Source organism: Bactrocera oleae, chromosome 3, assembly GCF_042242935.1.
Source record: "Bactrocera oleae isolate idBacOlea1 chromosome 3, idBacOlea1, whole genome shotgun sequence".
Lineage (NCBI taxonomy): Eukaryota > Metazoa > Arthropoda > Insecta > Diptera > Tephritidae > Bactrocera > Bactrocera oleae.
The window spans coordinates 3,006,712-3,020,211 of record NC_091537.1 but is presented as its reverse complement, the minus strand read 5'-3'; the positions used below and the strand labels follow the sequence as shown (position 1 = coordinate 3,020,211).

Genomic DNA, 13,500 nt, shown 5'->3' with positions numbered 1-13,500 from the left:
CATGCCTTTTTAGTATTTTTCAATTGTCTCAATAAATGGTTGTTAACAAGTTAATTAAATAGCGTAATTTTGAGCAAAAATATTCATAGTTGAAGTAAATATATAAACAATAACAAGCAATTTTGTTAAGATAATAATTTATAAATTTTAACTTACTTCATAATCGTTACACTCTACCCTTTTATAATTTTCATCAAATAGAGTGCGATTAACACAATTTTTTAAAACTTATTTGCTTTAATTTTTCCGTTTATTAAAAGTTTATGATATTTTTACTGCAAAATCGCTGTACTTTATAGATTAGTGCGTTATACTATCATTATGCTTACACTGCTTAACTTCAACTAAATTTTATTGCCGATTTTGAAACTATCTTACTGATTGAGTTGCACTCTTATTTTTTACAAACGACGAAAAGCGTGAGATTAATAAGATGCGTATAAGAAATGTCAGAGTATATCTATATGAATATCTACATATATACATACAAAAAAAAATTATTTTTTTAATAACAAATTGTGAAACATAACTCAAAAATATTTATCCAGTTGCAGCAAATAAAAAATTACTTATATATTTGCACTTAGTGAACCTCTTAATATTATTTTTTCTAATCTAAAGGTTTAAAAAATATTCAAACCTTTATGTACTTATTCAGCCGTAATTGTATTCAATAAATCTTGTTTAAATATAAAGGATCTCATAATATCAAAATTATTCCATTGTTTCGCTCAATTCGACACACTGTGCGGCGTCAGCCTGCTGAATTATGCGCCAGTGTGCGTGCGGCGAGTTGCCCGCCTGCAAGTGTAGTGGTAACAATAGTCGCGCCTCGCTTGCATACACAACTGCTTCGTACATACAGATGTGCCGTTGTGTGTGCACGCCGTGTGATTGTATGCGGGCATGTAAAAATCGTGAGTGCCGCTGTGTGCGTGTAAAATGCTGAAATCGAAACGAGCGTGTGTGTTGCGCTCGTTGCTTTCGAGTTCAGTTCTCGTTTGTACTTGGTCGCGCGCGCGAGTGTGTGTTTTAGTCAGAGGAAAACTTTTACAGGAAAATCAAATCGTGAAGTGCAAATATTTTTCTTGTAAATATGAATTGTGCGCAGTCAGCGTACTAATACCGTTACGCAGATTAGCAGGCACAGCATAAATCAAAACACAGGAATACGAATCGAACTGTCGCATGCCAAAACAAAGTGAAAGTTAAAGAGACAACAATAAAACCACTAGTGGCGCTAAATCAAGAAGCCCACTGCCGCTGGTGCTGGTGCCGTTGTTTGGCTCGCTGCATTGTTCGGCAGCGCATACAAGTGTATGTATGTATGTACATGTGTTCGTGTGTTTGTGGTTATGGTGCGTTTAATGGCAACAGCTGCCGCTAGATGGCGCTCGCGGCTGCTGTGTGCTTTAATAGGCGCGAGCGAAGTCGCTGACGTCGGTTGGTCGCCGCAACGGTGTGCGTGTTAATCGGAATGCGTTTTTCGTTATTTTCTACACTCGCGTGTTTTGATAAAATATAATAGCTCTTCTAGTGCCGATTTTCTGCGTGTTGTGTAGCGAAATATCAGCAGAACAAGTGTTTGTTGCTATTGCTTTTCTCTACGGCGCTATGTGTGCTCCGTAGCGCTTGGCGCATAGTATTTGCAATTGAGTTACTTCTAGACTCAGCTGTGCTTAGCGCTCCCGTCGCACCGCAATGATTCCACAAATGCATGCATAGGAGATGTACGCGACGGCGCTGACGTCTGTAAGACAGCGCATATCCAACGGGACAATCTCACAGCTCGCCGCCTTCGTTAATTCTAATAAAAAACAAAGCTCGCGTCCATTTCAATTAAATAGGCATAAATCAGAAAACAAAAATACATTGTGAAAAAATTGTGAGCATAACAACAACAAGAGTGCCTTAAGCAACAACGGCACATCAAGTGTAATGCCAACAACAAACAAACGCATAGCAAAATGTAGTACAAAACAAGGCAAAGCGAGGAGAAGCGCGTTCGCCTTCTACCGAAACGAAGTTGACGTCGCCGACAGCGCTGCTTCTGCTTCGCTCGTGCTATGCTTTTGTTGTCTCTTTTTGTTGCTGTAAATTATTTTTTACTACAACCTCGCAAAAGCTATGCTGCAATATCTGTTGCCTCTGCCTTTTCGTTGGTAGCGTCAGCTTTGTTGTTGCTATTTTTTTTTTTGTATATTTTATTTGTGAGTTTCGCGTTGTTGTTTTTTGTTAGCCGAGAAGTGTTGGTCGGTGTAAGCGCAAACTGGTGCGTGTGTGTATGTATTCTGTAATTGGCGGCTGATTAGAAAAAGAAAATAAAAAATGTGCGGTATTTGAAATTCAGTGGTGACACAGTGGCTCTTAACATGCAAATGTTTTTAATTTAAGAAAAACTTGCATTAAATTATATTTCTATTATTTGTTAAGCGCAAAATTCGCCAATCATATTAAGAATTGATACTTACTTAGTCTGTATGCAAGCATATGTATGACCATAAATCAAATTATAGACTCAAAACCTTAGGAAAAGGTCAAAATTTAAAACCGCTTGTGTTTTTTTTTTATCAAAAGTAACAGGAACCAATAAATGATTTGATAAATTTTGTTCTTTTATAAAAATAATTTGACCCACCATTTGCCCAAACAACAATGTTTACTCTGGCAAAAGTAATAACAAAAAAAAACTTCAGTGAAGTCTGTCAAAGGCATGAAATTATTTGATTTATTTTTTGGTTTACCGAAAAATTCAAAAGTCTAATAATTCTAAAAAAAAATTAATAATTTTATATTTTATATGTATGTAGAAAAATGTGTAAGTTTTACTGCAAAAAGATTGCATAAAAGCTTGAAGGCTACAGGACGCAGAAAATTAGCAGTTAAAAAATAGCAAGCGTTTAGTCAATAAAAAGTGGAACTAAAAATTTTAGCGAACTAAAAAGTGTCAGTTAAAAATTTCAAAATAAAGGATTTTACAAATCAAGTGTTTAAAATAAAAATCATTAAGTTTAAAACAGAACCAAGGCAATGGAGAACCCATCGTCCACATTCGAGTATTTATGTCGTGTCTGTGCCGCCAACACGAAAGGCAAAAACTCTGTGGCCGAATGTGTTTATATACTGAAGACGCCAGCATTAAAGGATAAAATTGAGAGATTCTTGTATTTGACGGTAAGATTGGCATTTTTTTACATATCATACATACATATCTACTTGCAAACATATTGACATATAAATAAATACTTAAACAAATAAATATAAGAATAATTCTTTATAAATTGTGTTATGTAAACATGGATCGCGGAAAGTGTGGAAAAAAACGTAAATGATGCACTCGTGTTTCTGTGTTGGGTTTCTATACATACATATGTATGTATGTGTGCGCAGAGAGGAAGAAATGTTTGTGTGTGTATTGATGAGTGCTCTTCTGTTGCACTTTTTTGTTGGGAGTTGTGTGTAGTGGAATTTTGAGAATGTATGCATGTTTAATTTTTCCTTCCAATTAGAACGATCTCAGTTATGATAGTATTGGTCGATGTGAGGTCAGGATAATGGATCAATAATTGTGAAAAATAGCAAAACTACTGAACACCAATAAAATATTAAAACCAGAAAAATGTTAAAATCGGCTGCACCAAAACTCAAATAAATACTCTACACAAGTGCATTTCTTATAGCAACTACATACATGTGCATAAATTAGGGTGTGTTGAAAAACCAAATGTTTTTTTTTCGCTTGGTACTCTTAAAAATTGTTTTGCAGATACCTCTAAGAGAGCCTCTCCAAGTATGAGCTCTAAATTGCAATGTGAAGTTCCCCCACCTTACAGTTATCTATTTTTTTTTCTTATTATCGGATAGAATGATTCATATCTCGCTTTCAACTACTTGAAAAAATATCTCACACAAAAAATGTTGGAGAAAATTAAATGCTCTACAGAATATTCTCCTACGATTTTTTCGTAAACCTAACTATTTAAAAGATATAAACGGTTGAAGTTTGATTATTTTAAAGCAAAATTTTTTCTTATACTTTTTGTAAATCAACGAAAGAAAAATCATTTTAACTCATCGTTTCCGAATACCAAACCGAAAAAAACATTTTTTTTTTGACTCACCTTAATGTATGTATATGTACTATAACTAAATATGGAAAGGGAAAACGTTTTTCTAGTTCATTCTAGCCACGTTGTTTGATGTAATCCACCTCCAAAACGAATAAAGTTCAGGAAAAAATCTCTTATATGAAGTACTTTATCTTGATTTTGGTCGGTCAGTAAGACAGCTTTAGCATATAGTGGTTCAATTCAAACAATATATTTAGAAATTGTAGCCTTGCCTTGGAAAATAATCAGTGCTAAATTTCGTGAAAATATATTGTCAACTAAGAAAGTTTGCCATACAATGACTTGAATTTGATTGACCAGTTTGTATGGCAGCTATATCCTATAGTGGCCCGATATAGGTGGTTCCGAAAATTAACAGCTTCTTTTGAAAAATTTCAGATTGATATCTTAAAAACTGAAGGATAAGTTCACGTTCAGACAGACGGTCGTACGGTCGTGGCTAAATCGACTGAGCTAAAAAGTTTGGAGAATACGGCTTGAGTTCTAATAGAAAAGAGAAAGTCTAGGCTTACCATCTTATTTTACAGCCTGAACTTATTATTTAAACAAAATTTACTGTTGATGGCATGTTATAGCTGTCTTTTTTTGGCAACTCTTTAACAATAATGCATGAGCTGTCAACATCTTCCCCCCGCACTCAAAACTTGTTGATTTCTACCGAATACACCTAACGCGTAAATACGTGATTAATCGTATTAAAATTAGGTGGGAGATAGCGCATAGTATAATTTCATAGTCGGTCCTTAAAAACTACTCCATAACGCAGTGTAACGGTATACCAAGGTATGAAAAATTGGGTACGAAAGTGATCAGGGTCAGCACTTGAGCTTGTTTCAAAGATATTTGGCTGGCTACAATTCGCATTCAAATAAAATCAAATTGGCCATGATTTAGTAAGGACACAAAGAACACAATCAAAGTGTTTCAGTGAGCAGAAAGCGCGGCAATTAATGCCAATTTTTTTTGCATTTGTGTTAGTGAAATTTATGGTGTGAAATAAATTAAAGGAACGAGTAGATAACAAAAAGAGAATTTTACAGCAAGTAGACTCATGTGATTAACGCAGAAAAGCGACGCGAAAAGCATTACCCAAGAAAATGCTGATAAAAATAAAATCAACAACAATAACAAAAATATTACAATCAGCTGAAATAACTTGTGTGATATACACATTCTTAGATTCTCATTTATTTACACACACACACACACACACTCAGACGCCTGCAGAGGCTATGCAGCTACTGTAGTGTGTGTAAATCTCGTTTGACGGCACCTACACACACGCACTTAAAACTTGTAACGAAAAATTCAAAAGTAAATAAAAATCAATTCGTGCTACTGGCACGAGTCGCCAAATTGTGTGGGTTCCAAGCTTAAAATGAAAGCAGGGGAGAAAAGCAATAAAGCTAAAAAAAAAGTACAGCACTTAAAATGTTGGAGCCAGAACTTCGCAACACTTCTTTATTTTTTTTTTTATTAAAAAAAAATATTTACGGTTAGCTTACTGTCACTAAAAATTCTTATAAGTTTCGAAAACAGACTGCAGCACGCATACATCAAAACATAGTTAGTCATTCACACAAACATACAAACACATGTGTGACAATCGAATAGAGAAGCAAAAAGCGTGAATTCAGTGGAAAAGGCAATAAAACTACACGCACACACACGCATACGTTAATGTTATTTATATACTTACATACGTATGTGTATATGTAAGTATGTAAATATACTGGTGTATTGTTATTGTTGGAAAAATTCCATGCCTGAAGCTGGTTAACGTTGTGTATACTCGTTCTGAGGCCATAGAACAAAGTATTTGTATTTAATTTACTGCAAAGCTTTCAAAAGGTAAAGTTGTGCCTGTGGTAGTGCATGCCTTGGCATACATACACACATACAAATGCACCGTGTCGCTCGCGTTGTCCGTGTGTGGAAACGATCATAAGCCAAGTTGAGTTATAGGGATATTCAAATACATACATATGTAAAATATAAAACTTTTCTTTGGATTTGAACAGGTGATTTTTCCAATTTTTAAAGCTAACGTAGGCTTCCTTCGTAGGTACTTGTATTGGTGTTTTTTTTTTGCTCATTTCATGCTTTGCTTTCGTGCTCAAATACTGAGTTTGCCTATCTTTCGGCGCAATATTTCCAATCCATAAATGCAATTCCTGTTCGAAATGTTTTATAAAGAAAATCTAAAAATGTTAAGAGGTACACCTAGTGTGACAACCTAAAAAACGACGATGTTTTGGAGCTAATATCCATATATAATTAAACATATTTTAAAAATACACAGTAAAATTTTTGAAGACATTTTTTTATATTTTTCGAGTTACACGCAATCTCCGACGGCGCCAAAAGAATAATGAAACCTAAAAAAATAATTTTGTCTAGAAGATATTCTGCGTACAAAAACTTCCCTTCGAAAAAAAAAAAAAATTTACAAAATGGTGACGTTTAAAAGTTAATTATTAACCAAAATTTTAGTGCTCTTAAAATTCAACTTTTGATCAGCTGAAAAAACTGGTAGCTCATTGTATAGAAAATTATACAGATCATGCAGACACAATTTAATAGTGATCGGATCATTTGTCGCTAAGTTCACTGAGTAATTACGCAAGAAAATTCGAAAAATAATGTTTAGAAAAAATGCCTTTAAAGAACTGTAACTTAAAAACTATTTGAGTTCTCTATCAAACGCTAGGTGAGCTCCTTAAGGATTTTTAAAAAGTTTGCAGTATTGCAGAATTTTTTTTAAATAGGTTGCCAACTCTTCGATAATATTAAAATAAACGAACTATTTCGATACTCGTATCAAATTGAAATTATTTGCTGAATTGGGTTGCCACCCGTTTTAAAGTTTTTGAGAGAGACTATTATCATAATGAAGAATTTCGCTGTAGTAAAATTCGTCTATAAAACTCTACTTATTGTTATTTTACTTAATTGCTCTAAAAAAAACAAGTTCAGCAGAACCATTAGACGGTAAGTTTAGAAACCGAAGTAGCAGTTTGGGTTCAAGCTTTACCGAACTGATTTTATTCAATTGGAGACCGAACATTATAAGTGAAATTTAAATTACGAACGAAACTATGGGTCTAACCACTTAAGGGTATATATAAACTAACTTCTCAGTATATACATACTTCAGGCTTCGTTATGCCAACACATGTTATTATATGCTCCGTTTTGATCTGTATTTCTGGTTTTAGGCGTTAAAGTACAAGTGTTTGTTGCGGAAATTGCATAGAAACCACAAAAGCGAAATAATAGATTAAATGAAGGGTAAAAATACGTAAGAAAATGGTTACAATTGTTCTGCGATGGACTAGTCCTGTGAAGTGCCCCATTATGCATATGCTTGTGTTCTTAAGTGTATATATAATTACCTGATAGCATAGCATATGTACATATGTATGTATCTCTATGTGGTTCTCCTCATATGAATTTGTCCGTATACTATTGATCAATACATTCTCAATGAAAACAGGTTAGCAGCGTTCAAATGTTGCACAGTATATTTATTGTTGTTCGCTCCTTATATGCTTCTAAGTAGCTAGAGGCGCTGAAAATTGGCATTCTCTAACAAAGTTGCGCTTTTGCAATGTCAATGTCAACTTTTTTTTTATTTTTATTTTACAAAATTCACGCGTTCAGTTCGAGTCTGTAATTTTCAAATTTACGACCGGCTGTTATGTGAGAGCGTGATGAGTGAACACTTCGTACAGCGCACTAATACATATTTACATACTTGTAAGAGAGCTATATACATATATACTTGTACATATGCACACACATAGTTCTTACATAAGAAATACGTAGCAGAATCTCAAATAAAAAGAAGAAAAACTTTAAATTAGGCTGCACCGAACCTATGATGCCCTTCACAAATAAGAAAGTTTTTCATACAAGTACTAGATTTTTTGATCAGTATGGCAGTTATGGTGTGTATGGCAGCTATATGCTATAGTAGTCTGATATCGGCGGTTCCGACAAATGAGCAGCTGCTTGGCGGCAAACAAACGTGAACGAAATTTCAGAGCGATAACTTCAAAACTGCTAGTTCGCGTATATACAGACAGATAGAAGGACATGGCTAAATGGAACTAGCACGTCATATTGTTCATTTGTATATACATTTTATAGATCTCCGGCGCTTGCGTCTTGGTGTTACAAATTTCGTATAAGGTATAAAAAGAAGAAAAGCAGTAAGCTGTTAGAGTAAGCAAAGTTCGGGTGGAACTCAAAATTTAGTATTGCGCTTTTTTAAAAATATCTCTATTATCGACCGGTTAAAGGAAAATAATTCAAAAATCGACTTAAGGAGTCAGCGAAGCTCTAGATTTTATTTATCTAATTTTACTTTATTTAATTTATGTCATTCTCGATATTCAAAGTATAAAGGTGGGCATAAATAGGAGACAGAAAGTTTATATTCAGTCTGATTGGCTATAAAGAGATAAGAGATCAATTTCAAATATTTTTTGGAGAGATTTCTGAACTCGTGTATATTACGTTAATTATCATGGAATCATAGAAGTAACATGGGAGGTGGGAGCGATTATTTCTCGATGTTTGCATTTTTGCATTTAATTTTGAGGTGCTGAAAGATAATGGCTGTTTGAGATGGCGATAAATATAAATGAAGTTGCTTATGACATGAAGATATTGACTAAACCTGTAATTTTATTTAACCTTGGATTATACAGACATTCCCGAGCGAGCTTTGATTTAAAAAAACTTTTTCATTAATAAAGTCCAAAAGCTAATCATCTATATTTTAATTTCCAGATTTCAGAAGAGGATATACTACCAAAGGTGTTATGCAAGGCTTGTTTCCGCCAAGTGGAAGCCACTGCATCGCTGTCAAAAATCGCCAAACACACACAAAAGGTTTTCCGTGATTTCATCTTCAATACAAAGGTGTGTTGCTACCAAATAATAATTTAAAATACATCACACTCACACTAATTACGGGCATTTTATACTTTTAGTCGTGTTTGCAAGCTGAAAGCAGTGAAAGCAGCAACCCCACTACTAAAACTCCCCCAACCAAGTCGCCAAAAGAATGTGCGTCTATCACTCAAGTACCGGAGAAGCCGAAACCAAAGGAGCGAGAGAAGCCGGTTGTACAGAGTGCTGAATCCACGCCACCAGCATCACTGCCAGCATCGTCGACATGTGCCCACAAAGACGAGGTCGTACTAAATGTCTCTGTTAACGATCCGTTGACCCGCGAGACCCAGCACAAGATGATAACAGCATCGCGTCGTCAGAATTCGCTGGATACGCGCTTCACACCGAAATCTATTGCACAACGTGGCTTTGCCAGTACGCCGAAGCATACAGAAGTTGCAGCTTCCACCAAGAAGCCAACAACATCGGGTGTCATAAATTTCTTTCCCAATAGACAACAGCAGGTAACGACAGTTACAAGCGGTGGTTACGTAATTGGTTGTGTACCTGAAACCGTGCCAACAAACAAAACTACAGCCGATCCGCCTAAGCAGAACGCTAATACATTACAACAGAAGCGTAAAAATCTTAAAAATGCATTAAACAACATCAAAGCCGTTAATGCTGGCCAAGTTTCCTTACTCAAGGTCTCACAAAAGCTTGGTCAAAATGCTCAGGGTAACCAACCACAATCGAAAGCTGTCGAGCCGCCAACTTTGTTGGTTGAAGATGATGTACAGGCAGAGCCGCTTCCAGAGAAGATGATAATTGCCGCAACAAAACAACAAAAACATCAAGTACAAGTTTCTCCTCAGTCCACTCCACATAACGAGCCAACAACCGAGCAACAAATGCAATCGGAACCGACGGATTTGTCACAGTCGGCCAGACCCAGTATTCCCGATGACATCTTGCTCGGTAAAGTAATCAAAGATGGAGATCTGCTCAAACTCATATTGAAAGCACTGAAATGGCCGGTGAATAAACACACAATGGAGGCGCAATTGGAACGTTTACGTAACTCACGTTTTGCCACCATAATGGCTGATCCGAATCTGCTGCAAGACGCCGATCTTACACAAATAATGGGACCCTATTTGGGTCCGGTTTTGCAGGCGGCACAAATGTTGCAACAGCAACAGCAACAAGTAGCAGCAGCAGCTGCGGCGGCTGCAGCAGTCACCAAAGAAACGGAGTTGCAAGTGGCTGGCATAACAACAGCGTTGCCGTACAAACTGCCGGCAGAGACTTCAGTGCAGTTGGTGCCAGCTAGCCCAGAAGAAGATGCGGAAGTAACAGACGTCACACCGAAGGCGAGCGCTTCGAATCAATCATTGAAGCGAGACGCAGAGAATGATAACATAAAATTAGCACCTCCCAAAAAGGTGCGAAAAGTGTCGGCACGTGGACGCAGCGCGTCGATATTTAACAACGATGAATACGCTGCTTTGAATTCTACACTCACTTCGCAATATCTAAATTCCAAGTCGACACCCGACATTCACGTCGATCTCGATCCAGCGGCATTATTTACACATTTGAGCATGCTAAGCGGTCTCAGTGCCACCAGCTCGAATGACGCCTTGCTGGCACTGCTACAACGGCAACGCGCCGCTCTCAGCCGCATGCAACAGCCCCAGTCACAACCACAGCCCAGACGTCAGCGTAGCAACTCGATTATCACAGTGCCCGCTAGCGGAAGTGATTTTGTTTTCGATACAGATGATATTATATTGATGGAACCAGATGATTGCACTGAAAGCACAACAACAAACTCGCAAAATAATGGCGATGCAAACGCGGGTAGTTCCTCGAGTCTATCACAAAACGAGTCCATCACCTTCCCAGTACCACAACAGGTATCCAAACCAATGATAACACGTCCAATCATTAAGCGTCGCAAAACCGTTATACAAGCTTCACCAGCGCGTTTGAATCTTGCCATAAATACTAAGGAAGTAACACCTGTCACCTCAACACCAGCTGAGAGCGTAGCCTGCACTGCCACAACAACAAAATTGGTGGCGGCCTCTTCCAATATATTACAATCCACAACAGCGCCGCCAAGGAAACCCTCCAAAACACAATCCCTCGACAGCCTCAACACAATTGCCACCCAATACCCATCCAACATCATCTCAATTGGTACACAAGTACCATCAAACACAACGAATGTGAGCGAAGCCGCGCCAACCGCAATTGTAACTAAAGCAACGGAGACTATGTTGACAGTTACGGCAGCTGCGGCTACCAGTGTGTCCTCGCTAGTGGGCAACAATACGACTACCAACACTGTTACAACGAATGCTAGCGCAGCCGGCAGGACGACTACGCGTAACAGTAACGCAGTTAAAAGACAAAGCTCGAGCAAATCTGCGCTTGGCCAACAGTTACTCGAAGCGATCGGACTGCAGAAAGTCGCAACGGAGAATAAAGATGTTGCTGTTGTGTCAGCAACCACACCAGCGCCGCGTGGTTCAATACAGCAAATACGCAGCGCCTTGAAAAAATCTTTGCAGAAAGCACAGGAGCAACAGCAGCAGCGCAGCAAAAAAGCTCCGTCCTCGGTCATCATTGACGATAATTCTGAAGAGACGGTAAATGTTGTGAAGGAAGTAGTGGTTCAACCACGCGCAAAATCAGCGTCCAACACAGCAGCCGGTCCGCTAGATGTGGAGGAGGAGATTAATAAAATCACATTGGTGTTGCAGAGCAAAGCGAAAGAAGATAAGAAAATCGAAGAGACAGACAAACGATTGACCGCGGCGGCGCCAAGCAGAATTCCTGGTATAAGACGAAAACTACTGCCGCCCACACGCAATCGCAAGTCGACAGTTACACTTGTGGCCGATGAAATAGTTGATCTCATCGACGATGAAGAAAATCAGGATGCTGCTGAGGGGAAAAGTGTCGCCAAAAAGGATTTACAGTGAGTAAAATTAAGAGAAACAAATATATATGTAGTTAATAAAATATATTTTTCTTTGCCTTTACAGCTGCTCCAATGCGGAACAGGAAGAAACTGATGTCTACCTAACAGCCACAAGCTTAGCCTCGTTACAGGGCGTTCACAAAGCTGACATTAAAGATGCAAAGAGTACTTCACCAACGCGTAGACGTGGAAGAAGATTAAAAGACGAAATTGAGTTAGAGGACGATGAAGATGATGACGATGACGATAAGCCGTTGAAGCCCAAAACGGAAAAGAATGCCGGCGACAGGCATGAAGGTGAAACGCGAAACAGTACGCCGGCACCACGTCAACGCAGTCGACCACCACCGGCTAATGGGCGCAAAGCGCCGAGTGAGCGTGACTTCGAAAAGGAAAGCGACGATACGGCGAGCGTCAAGAATGACAACGAAAGCACCACCAGCACAATGTAAGTTAAATTTAAGAATAACTTTTGCCACTCTAAATTACTTACGAATAAATAACTATTATATATTTAGTGTCAGCACACGACCTTCACGCATCAGCAAAACGATGTCTAAATACTACAAGGGTCCAGATAAATCGCCCGGAACAACGCGACGATCTGCAGTTTCGACGCGCAGCAGTAGAGCGAGGTGAGAAACTAGAATTTTACTTAATTTTTTTTTTACATTTTTAAATCTTTTTCTTAAATTTTTCAGAAACTAAGTCATCCCACAACTCGTTTTTTGTGTGCAACACAAATGGAAGAACAGGTTCTCTTATCAGCAGCAGTGAATTATTCTTATATTAAGCTGAATTTCACGCTAAGCGCTGAATAATCATAATCTCTTTATGTTACGTTATGTTTTGCGTATATTATTCTTGTGTTTAAAAACTTGTATATTATTTTAATATTTTCTTTTCTTGTGTGTGTACATAATATATACTTTATATATACATATATATATATATTTTATAGTTAATAAAAGTAAATAAATTCGTAGTGAAATATTCAAAATATGTTCACATTTAAAATTTACTGAATTAAAAATCCAGAGTGTGACCTAGCATTTATTTGGCAGTACTTTTAGTTAATTTTTTATTAAAAAATATTTAGCACATAACTTAGTTTTGAAATAAATATATATTTTAGTTTGTTTCGTTTAATTATTATAAAATTATTTAAACTTTTACACAATTATTACTGAATTAATTACACCTAAAATATATTTAAATTACACACATATACATACATATGTATATATGTATTATATTATTTCGTTTACTTGTAAAAATAATGAAGTTTACGCTACAAATACAATGAATTGCTGAATTTTTAAATTGTTTCATTAAAAATCGAAATTACTTCTAAAAATTAAAAAAAAAACAACAAGAAAATTTTTTTTTTTTAATTAAAAAAAAAATTAATTAATAGTATAAAATTTTAAACGTATTTATGAAAGTAAGCAGTATGTGCTCCTGTGTATGTACTCG

General features: G+C 36.8%; 1 protein-coding gene across 5 annotated transcripts; it reads left to right on the top strand.

Annotated features, from left to right (window-relative positions):
• The first annotated feature begins 1,002 nt into the window (after positions 1-1,002).
• On the top strand, positions 1,003-13,339 carry dbr (debra). 5 transcript variants are annotated; one of them, XM_014240319.3, is made up of 7 exons: positions 1,003-1,317; positions 2,811-3,174; positions 8,928-9,059; positions 9,131-12,021; positions 12,089-12,472; positions 12,543-12,659; positions 12,726-13,339. In XM_014240319.3, exons 2-7 carry the CDS (start codon positions 3,031-3,033, stop codon positions 12,730-12,732), a joined length of 3,675 nt encoding a protein of 1,224 aa, XP_014095794.2. In that variant the 5' UTR covers positions 1,003-1,317; positions 2,811-3,030; the 3' UTR covers positions 12,733-13,339. The 5 variants fall into 5 exon arrangements, with proteins under 5 accessions (XP_014095794.2, XP_036225219.2, XP_036225220.2 ...); XM_036369326.2 differs by having other exon boundaries at positions 1,003-1,321; XM_036369327.2 differs by having other exon boundaries at positions 1,003-1,325.
• The last annotated feature ends 161 nt before the right edge of the window (positions 13,340-13,500 follow it).